The sequence below is a fragment of the Falco rusticolus genome, chromosome 12 (assembly GCF_015220075.1).
Source record: "Falco rusticolus isolate bFalRus1 chromosome 12, bFalRus1.pri, whole genome shotgun sequence".
NCBI lineage: Eukaryota > Metazoa > Chordata > Aves > Falconiformes > Falconidae > Falco > Falco rusticolus.
Genome location: NC_051198.1, coordinates 4,318,531 through 4,328,598, shown reverse-complemented (window position 1 = coordinate 4,328,598; position 10,068 = coordinate 4,318,531). Strand labels below are relative to the sequence as shown.

General features: G+C 43.5%; 2 protein-coding genes across 4 annotated transcripts in view; one reads left to right on the top strand and one right to left on the bottom strand.

The window, feature by feature from the left end:
- Positions 1–2,989: 2,989 nt before the first annotated feature.
- Positions 2,990–9,740, bottom strand: PEX13 (peroxisomal biogenesis factor 13). 2 transcript variants are annotated; one of them, XM_037405661.1, is made up of 4 exons: positions 9,616–9,740; positions 6,838–7,535; positions 6,254–6,382; positions 2,990–5,725 (listed from the first exon to the last, which is right to left on the bottom strand). In XM_037405661.1, the coding sequence occupies exons 1-4, from the start codon at positions 9,687–9,689 to the stop codon at positions 5,430–5,432; spliced, it is 1,197 nt and encodes a 398-aa protein (XP_037261558.1). In that variant the 5' UTR covers positions 9,690–9,740; the 3' UTR covers positions 2,990–5,429. The 2 variants fall into 2 exon arrangements, with proteins under 2 accessions (XP_037261558.1, XP_037261559.1); XM_037405662.1 differs by having other exon boundaries at positions 6,254–6,379.
- A 75-nt stretch (positions 9,741–9,815) lies between these two features.
- Positions 9,816–10,068, top strand: part of PUS10 (pseudouridine synthase 10) — a 36,688-nt gene continuing 36,435 nt past the window's right edge. Inside the window, exon 1 of one of the 2 annotated variants that reach the window (XR_005106922.1) lies at positions 9,816–9,934. The gene's annotated coding sequence lies outside the window, so the exon portion shown is untranslated. The remainder of the gene's footprint in view (positions 9,935–10,068) is intronic. The other variant, XM_037405048.1, reaches the window with a different exon arrangement.

Here is a 10,068-nt window from a genome sequence, read left to right as displayed (position 1 = left end):
GGGGCGGCCGGAGGGCGGGGCTGCGGCCCGCCCGGGCAGTGCGGGAGCGCCGGGGCGCCGTCTTGCGGCGGCCGTGCCCCGGCCCGCCCCGCCTTGTCGCAGTGCAGCGGCGGCGCCCCTCCCGCCGCGCGCCCCGCGTCCCGTAGCCTAGCAACGCGCCGCCCCGGCCCGGGGGCGGTACCGGCCCGCCACGCCAGGCTGCGCCTCCGCCTCGTCACGGAGCGACCCTCTAGACCACAAATGATGTCACGCCCAGCTCAGCTGAGCTCAGTATGACGTCACACCAACCCTTCCCGCTGCTGCCGGCACCCACAGCCAGCCAAGCCCGCTTACCCCAGCACCCCACCGCAATCACTCAGAAAATAACTGGAGAAACTCGGGTTTTTCCTCCATAAAACCCCACGCCGCCATTCATTCCGCCATTACCCCGCAGAACGGTACCCGGAGGGCTAAGCCTGGGCAGCCCTCGCACGTGAAGGCCCTGTCACCTGCCCAAGTAACACCGCAGGAACGAGAACGATACAAGCACAGCAAATCAATTAAGCAAGGGCTTGTGTTAAAACACTTGAGTAAAGGCTGTGCTCTACCCACAAAAAAATGCTGACTAAAGCTACAGAGCCTGAATTTAAGCTTTTCCCAGGTTTTCATCTAAATATTTGACACATCAGTAGCTCTAACAGCAGTAACAGAACATGGACTTGGACCTAATCACACAGAACAGCCCAAGCGCCCCACAGCCCTTCCTTCAAGGCTCCGCTCAAACCAGAGCTATGCTGCAAAAGGTCAGACAGTCCCAGTCCTGCCACATCATCCCTCATCGGTTTGTTTCCTACCCCATGCCTGCTATTGCATCACGTCTTCCCAAACATTTTAAAATCACCTCCCTTGGGAAGCCATCTATGCCTGCTGCGGACCAGACCATGACCCCTTTCCCTGTGTGCAACACGGAATAACCCTCCCCAAGCCCTGCCTCTGGCTAAATCTCACTGTACCATGCTACAATTTCTGTTCCTCCTTGGTATTTTGGGAGGAATCACCGAGATAATCATGGCCACAGGGATATTAACCGTTTTCTTCCAAAAAAACCCCACCCCTAAAATCTGGAGTAATACAGCAAGGCCAGAGAATGCAAAACAGCACAGACGAGTTAACAAAAAAAAAAATAAAAAATTGCACCCATCTAGAGAAGTATATGAAATCTGAATTCTTTAGTCAGTACGAAAGCTTCGTTTGGGTTTCAGTGAGAGCAGAAGGCACTTCCATCCCATTCCACACCATCCCACAGTAATCCTAGGAATAAGCTAATGCTCCTATATTGCGATATTATTAGAACACGAAAGTCATTAATGCTGTGGAAGCTTGATGGTATGTCACACAGAACTGGCAACATGGTTTTAAAATTAACCTGTGCTGTTAGGCAAAAGTTTAGTCCCTCCCTTATTTAATAACAAAAAGCCACCAATATCAATATTTGAGAACAAAAAAATAGCATACCTTAAATTTTACTCATTTGATAGTCTCTAGACTATGCTTGTTTTGTTACCAATAATTCAAAGGTAGTGGAACTATTTTTTTGCATTTACAGCATTTTCACCTCTAAAACCCAAAACCTGTCAAGATACCCTCTGACAGCAGAAATAATCCATGTCATTTGCTCAAATCTTGTAGTTTTCTAATTTGTGAAATTTAGGGAACTTTAGTATCTTGAAGTAGATTTAGAAACTGTAGATAAGAAAGATCCAGGGGTGCCTTGCATGGGCAGCATGCCTATGTTACTATTTAAACCAGTTATACGAGTACATTTCTTTCAAGGAGAGATTATCCAGCTGCTTAAAGGCTGTGTTTGGTATCACCACAGAATCCAGGAGACTGATTTATAATCCCAAACCTGCTTCAAATTGGTCTGCTGAACACCTGATGCCAAGACACAAAGGAGAAAAAACCTCAGTGTATCACCACCTGTTGACACACTCAATTACTACCTGCCAACACGGCCAAAAATGTTTGCTAATCCCAACACACAGCCACACCTACATGGATAAGAAAAACCAGGAGCTACTTAAAAACATAAGGTTTCATATTTTCAATGTTTTGTAAAATAAATACAGTTCCACTACTATTGCAGACAAGAGTATTTCTACAATGGTGTGTCAAGAAAAATCACTGTGTTGGTTTCTGAGTTCATACCTCTTCTGGAAATTTTTCATTGCCAAGAGATCAGATCTGTAAGAAACCATATTTTCTTTTTATTTACCTTACTAGCAAATGTCACCAAGGTCCCCAAATAATTCAAAACCTTCCTAGCTCAAATGCAGTCTAGTTCCACAGAAGGAAGAAGTTTCAAAACTGTGCAAAGGCAGCTGATTTTATTAAGTTCTACTAGACAAAGAGAGTACTTTAAATTTATTATTCAGAAACCTGAACGTAGCTTTGAATGTGTGCATGTTCCCATACTGCTAGCATCCACAGAACCAGTCAAAACTGGCTTCTGTCATTAGTTCAGATAGTATTCAAGCAGAAAATGCTCGGTATATTAAACAGCATCAATAAGATTCAAGTGAGGTTAAACTAAAGCCTTATATAAACGTCATAGAAGTCTGTAACAGACTTCTAGGACTGCTACAGGTATATAAGTAGTTCCAAAGAATAACATACAGGTAACTTAGTAAGTAGATAGCTCAAAATAAGACTCAACTGCCTAATGTCTAAGTTCAGCAGTATCTCAACAGTATCTCTTTTCTGACCCCCTCCCCTACACACTTCTGTTGCAACCACACCTGCTCCTTTGCCATCTCACCTTTCTGAAGTTGTGCAAGTCTTGAGCAGCCTGCCAACCAGCCTCCCTTTTTCAATCAACATTCATTTAGATCTTTTTCTATAGTCTGACATAGGGGCAGAAACGTAAGGCAATGAAACTGGAGGACTCACAGTTTTTTCCCTTGTGCTAGTTCATGCATTACAAAAAAAAAAAATACCTTAAAGCACAGTATGTATTTTACTTCAATGCATTTTAATATCCTTCTGCAATCAGTACAATTAATTGTGAGTTAAATAACTTGCTTAATTTCCTCAGAGCCTTCTTTCCTCATTAAAGTAATCACAAGATTGAAAGGATCAAAATTCTTGTCAAGATTTAGCAGATACAGTTATGACAGCAATTGGTAGACTAAGTCAAACTACTACAAAACCAAGTCAGTTATTAATAACTTGCCACTAAAAGAATTTTTTTCCAAAACAGTATGACCTGAAAAGTGAAATTAAATTCATCTTTCTAAAAATTAGTAAGGTTTAAAGATTTCAACAATCAGCATGGTACTGTCTTCCCAACTTGTTCTGAGCAGGAACACAGATGTCTACAGAAGGTTGAGTTTATTTATTCATTTATTTAAAAGATCCTCCCTCTGAAGGAGGAAATCTTTCACTGATACAGAAGAGGCTGACAGCCCATTAATTAAATCTCACAATAGTAAATTAATTCCCTTCAGGAATACACACCATAAGCAGAACTGTACACTTGATACCCGCCCCCCTTCTTTCCTCTGTATATTTTATATTTCAGGATTGTTTGCTATTTTTATTTCAACAACAGATGTCATTTCCAAATATAGATAATTTTCTTTAATGCCCTGGTACACAGGGAAATGTCTCAGGAACATGTTCCATTTTAAACCTAGTTTCAAGTTTCTCATTTGCCCTTTAACTACTCTCCTTTTCCTCTGCACCTGAAGATCTAACAATCTAATAAAAATGATTCTTTGCCATCTCCCAATACCTGAGCACAACCACTTAAAATTCTTGTTCAATTATCAACAAAGGGCAATCCGAGATTACTTTAAAATCCAAGGTTCCAGCATAACCTCCATCTTTTCAGCCACTCTACCTCAATAAAACTCTATTCACTTCATCTTTCTTGTCAAGAGTTTTGTTGTGGTGAACAGAATTAGAAGAACTCAAAGCCAGCAAATGCAATTAAAGTATAAATACTGAAAGCTTTGGTAACATATAATGGGTGTTGAAGATCTCTGTAGAAACATTCAAACTGAAACTAGTGGGTCCATAAAGCAAAGGCACACACCCTACTTTTACTAATACTTTTGAGTACCTTTAAAATAAAAGGGAAATGCTATTTTAATGATTAAGACAAGCTTTAGTTATTTTATCCATTGCTTTAACCTTCAGAAGCTCAACATATTATACATATATACTACACGGAAAACAGTTTTAATTATCTTTCTTCATTTAAAAAACCCCAACAAAAACAGTATTACAAGATGGAATTCTCAAACATCAATACGAAGAAAATACTAAATACTTTGAACAGTCATAGTGTTTTTATGGCTCTTGATAAACCACAGCCCTCAAATTTTATGGGCAGATGCAAAATTTACCACCTGAATGGCAGCATAAAGCGTTAACTCCAAGACCTTGGCTAACTGGGGCAATTAAGCAAGAAATGGTACTTTTTCTTTGCTGGTCCAATTATGTTAAACTTCCCTCAATCTAATGCTTTCCTACTGCACTAAAAGGCAGGATAGATACTCTGATACTCCCGTAAAAACAATGAAGAACAGAAGTAAGTTGAGATGCAGATGGCAGTCGATAGACTATTGATAGGCAGTTACCAGGCTACAACACAAAAAGGCTAGGAGTGATGCAAAGTTAGTTTACCACAGAAGGGAGTAACAGTAAGTGCGCTGGCAAGTGCCTGACTGCAGGATACCCTTTATTCTGATGTTTTTTTAATAAACAAAAACGAACTCGTTAGAACTACTGCTGAAGCTTCACTGCCCTTCCTTTGTAAACTGTGTTTCTCCTCCCTTTCTCATAAGTCCCTTTTTTATAAGGTTTAAGGTCTTTATGACAGAAGCCCTACTTCTTGCAAAACGCAAGTTAACTTAGAACTTCTAACATTTCAGTTGTGTCACCTAAATCTCTTGCAATTCTCCCTCCTTTGTGTGGGAAACAATGCACTATTACTATTTTATGGTCCTCGGCATCCAGTTTTGGAGGACATAGGACAGAAGTCTATCTTCCCTTTGCACATGTATTGAGAAGGCCTCTAGTCAAGCCGACAACCCAATGAAGACTGGATGATAAACTCTAGAATTCACCAGCAGTTTGTCTCCTTAAAAGGAATAGGCTAGCTGCCTCCGTTGTTTTGTTTGCTTTGTTATAAATGCCTCAAATCTCCGCATCTCAAGATCTTATGAGTTACTGCCAGGTGGTTGGGTAGAATCACTAATGTACAGCCTTAGGTGAATCAAAAATAAATACTAAAAATTTGAGCAATCATTTCTCCATCCCTTCACCAGTCAGTAGCGGCAGTAACTGGTACAGACCCATCAGTGTTCCACTACAATACAGATTTTCAACAAACCCTAAGTTTTATCAATAAAGCACAGTTCAGTTGCTTTGTTGATGAAAGTGCACTAGAGTTCCTGTTTCTCTCCACTAACCATAGTGGAGTCAGACGCAACAGGATCTTTCTTACTTCCAGCAAAAACAGAATCAAAAGCAGCTTCCTGCTCCTCTGAAGTCACAGTAGCAGTGGATCCTGTAACAGCTCTGCTGGTAAATGCTGGCCGTTGTTCTGTAATCCTTTCCAGGTCCACCGTTTTCCTACCTCTTCTTTTCCCCAGGATTTTGATGTAATTAGCCGGCACAAGTCCTGTTGTTTGGCCATCGTAACTAGCCAAAAGCCAACCACGGATTTTGGGTTGTTGTTCTGAAGGAGAAAATGCAAACATATCAAGTTACAAAACAATTCAAAATATATTGCAGTCGAGGCACAAGCAGACCAGAAGACAGATGACATACCAGCTCATCATGCAGAGGAAATAACTCTGCCATAAAAGGTGGATACAAATTACTTCACAAGAGAAACAACTGCATCGATGAGGTGAACTGAAGAGTACTGCAAAGTGCAGGTTGTTCTGCAATCAGTAACACCACCGTTCTGCAAATGCCTCAGGATTTTCACAGTTACACAGCCCACGTGAGGAAAAGGTAACCACAAGGCTAACTACAAAGCACTCCCTGAATAAGTTTAGGCTGTGTCACATCTTCAGGAACTTGAACAAAACTATGCAAGTTTTATGACAATTCAAGTAATAACTTATGGGGGGGAAAAAAAAAGATCAGCGTGGATGAGGAGTTTCATCAAATAAGGTGGTGGTGGTTTGTTTACATTTTCAGGCTCTAACAATAGGACTTCACATGTGATTAGAAAATATATACAAAACTGAAAGTTTACCTTTGGGTGCTAATTTTAGCACATCACCAGCACGGAAAGAAATTTCTTCTTCAGAGAGCGCACTGAAATCATATTCTGCTCTTCCAACTACATGATCATCTTCTCCGCTTGCCCAGTTACTAGATACTGCTTTCAAAAAGAAATTTAAAGTTTATCTGCATTGAATTTTAAAGTTTGGAAGGGTTTTTCCCTGTTTTTTTTAAAGGAAAATGAAGAAAACACTTCAACTTCCCTGCCTAAAACTTCCCCAATAGAGAACTGACAGAAGTAACAAACAAAGCATGATTTGTTGAGTCAATCCAACTGATACTTTTCCCCTGGCCCCAACTGCCACATCTAATACAAAGGAAACAGAAAGAAACCCTGATTTTGGAATCACAGAAAGCTTAGCAGGAAGCTGCATCCCAGCTCAACTAAGGGCTACTGAAGCAGGCTGTTACTGGTGTAACGTGCCTGAAATTCAGTATTGTACCCCAGTATCTATCAACTTCTATCAATGTAATGTAAGATTAATAGCTATACATGGTAACAGAAGGAACAATAAATATATGCTGCACTTCTCTTGTGCTGCAAATCACCTTTACCTGTTTCTTCATCACTGTATGTAGAAAGCAGTTTCCAGATCAGATAGGGACCTCCCATTATAACAGCAAAGAATAAGAAAATAGGCCAGGATTTTGCAGAGTTAGTCGCCTTATCTTCAAGGCCAACACGAGCTACTGTCCCCTCACTTTCAGCCCACAAATCCTCATTCTCAGAGCTCTTCCGCAGACCTAGTAATCGCTGTAGACGTTGGTAGAGATACCTTATAGTTCTCACTAAAGCAAAAGCTGAGAACACCTTGGTGAAGTGTACTCTGAGGCGGGAGAAGTGATTGGCTACATCCAACACAGCTCTGAAACTGTTGTAGACAGCTGAAAAGGTAGCATCCATCATCATGCTGACTGAGGCAAAGGCATGCACAATACTTTCAATGGACTGAAATGCACCTCTGCTGCTCTCTTCAGCCTGCTGAACAAACCTGCTGGGAGGAATATCATCTGCACGAAAGCGGTTATAACCCAAACCACCATATCCGTAACTGTAAGGACTATAGCTTCCATAAAAAGAAGTTCCATATGAACCATAGCCTGGAGAAAAAGAACTACTATATGCTGGCCTGAAAGTGCTCAGACTACTGCTTCCTGTTCGCTGTGATGGTCTTGGCAAAATAGGTGGAGGTATTCGTGCAACTGTGGGTTGTCCAGGCCTGGTCAGCAGGTTGTCACCCAAGTCAGCAGACCTAAACAAATTCAGACAAGCAAGATCAGTACTCAAACTAAGTTTATATTTTCATTTCTGCAGAGATCTTGGCTAACTATATAAATACAACAGTGCGTTTCAGCAGTGCCAGGGCAGGGAACCTGGTAGCCAAACACTCAATATGTTGCACAACATCTGTGGGAAGTAAATAAAAGTCAGGAAATACAGGTCTTTCAGGGAAGAAAAAACATAATGAGATATTCAGTGTAAATGTGGAACTGCAGCATATCCAAAACGTACACATGGAAAAGCTTTCAATCTATTTATTGTATTGACTAAGAAAGCATGAAATGCTACATCTAGATCATTTTTCTGCATACAAAAGCCTCTCATATGCGCTACCGAGAATATTTCTGAACTTCTCAAACTGAAAGTTTTATTTCCAATACTTACTCTAAGCTCTTCTATACAATGAGCCAATGACACAGCAGGAAGGAAGTTTGTGAGCTCCTTTGAATCCACCCTTAGAGAAAAGGGTGGCGTGACCTAATTGAGAATCCAAGTAATTATACAACATATGCAAGGGCTTTGGGTCCCCCAATTTCCCCTTCTACACAAACTATCTAATTACTTTTACGTAGCACATCAAGGATTGAATTTATTAGTTAACTGTTGGCAGGAAGAGGTATTATAAATCAATTATTTGCTTTTATTTCAGTAAACATTCCTTTGTATGCCCATAAGTTTAGGTCACTTTATCTATATGCCTTTCATAGGAAGCCTCTGCAAACTCTAGTCTGGTATTGGAATTGTGTCAAACAGCTGTCCAACTTTTGCTGTGTCATTAAAAAGCTAATCACATATTATGACCCTTAAAGTTAAACAGTTTGGTTATTTCCCACGTTTACTGCCTCATCCCATGACTTCCCACTTCTATAGACCATTAAATTCACAGAAAAATAAACAGAAGAAGAAAACTCAAGTTTGAAGTGCTATGGTGCTACTTTTTTCTGCACTGCTTTCAGTGTAAAGCACGCTCGCTATACTACTTCTGTGTAAGGTTGGGAACAGCCTCCTCTCAGCAAAACTTTCTGATTTTCACAGCAGAGAATAAGTTACAACTTTACACTGCTTGATTTTTTTCCATCATAGACACTAAATCTCTTAGCAGTTAAAAACAGAAGCAAAAATAAGTCATTATCACAGAAAACAGAGGTACTGTAACTTAAGACACTGCTCCATTCCCCTTGCTGACAGTCAACTTAGGACACCTCACTTTAAAGCTGTTTGAAGCAATTTAAAATGAGCTAGATAACCCCACTGAGAAAAATTAACATCCATTTTCTTCCTTAGAAAGCTTGAGCTGGCAGTGCAAGCAGCAGTATCTGTTGAACGTTTAGTCCTGGACTAACCTTTTGCCCCGTTTCAGCTGGCTCTTTCATTTGGTACTAGTGACTGCAATTAAACAAGACTGATCTTAACTGCCAAGCATTCCTTGACTTCTGATAAAAAGGAAGTTTACAAACACTTTCTGTGCAACATCCTTCTCCATGAGCTTGGATTTTCTGGAAAGCTCAGATTCCCAGGTGAACACTGCTGAGACGGACACACCGAGGCATCTTTTCCAATTCCTGAGGGTGACACACAGCTTCTCCACTCCTACCGTGCACGCTTACACAGCTGCGTGATCCCCAGGAACGGCCGCCTGCACTCAGCCCACCCCTGACAACACGTACAGCTTTACCTTCACCACACTCACTATACGTGCAGCTTTCTACAGATACAAGCAGAGCTCGAGACTAGCTAGCACCGTTCGGGGGCCTCTCCTTCCCTCTCCCTACCGAGGAGGGGAATCCACCAGAGATCCCCCTCCCCGCCTGGCACACAACCCCTCAACAAAGCAAGGCAAACGACCCCAAACCACCCCAGCGGATAACACACACACCCCGAGCGAGCTCCCTCAGCCCGCAGAGGCGCTGCTCGGCCGAGCCCGACCTTTGCGCTCGCCTCAGCGCAGAAGGCCGAGGCGGGAGACCCGAGGCGGAGCAGGCGCCCTGAGGCGGCGAACGCCTAATCCCACCACGGGCAGGGGAGACCCGGGGGCCGGAGCACGCACTCACTGGAAAGCCGGCGCCACGGTACCCGCCAGCCGCCGGTTCTCCCAGGGCTTGGGAGGCGGCGGCTGCGACGCCATGTCCGCCTCGCTGCGGGCCGCGCTCTGCCCCGGCCCGGCCCGCCCCGCTCTTCCGCCCGCCCGCCCGCCCACTGCCAGGCGCGACGCGCGAGCCCCGAGCTATTCACCAGCAGCATTTCGGGCAGGGCTTCCCGCCGCGCCGGGCCATCGATGCGCTCTGCTTTGCCTCTGCGCAAGCCTGTATCGTGCCCGCTGGCCGCCCGGAAAAGGGGGAAGGCTCGGCGCCGCGCCGGGGGCGCTGCGAGGTGATCGCTTCTCCCGGGGGAGTGGGGCGGGGCGGGGGGCGGCGGCGGCAGCTCGGAGCCCTGTGGGGCAGGGCGGCTCCGTGCGGAGCGGGCCCTCATCCCCCCCGCCCCCTCCGGTGCAGCCCGCGCGGGCG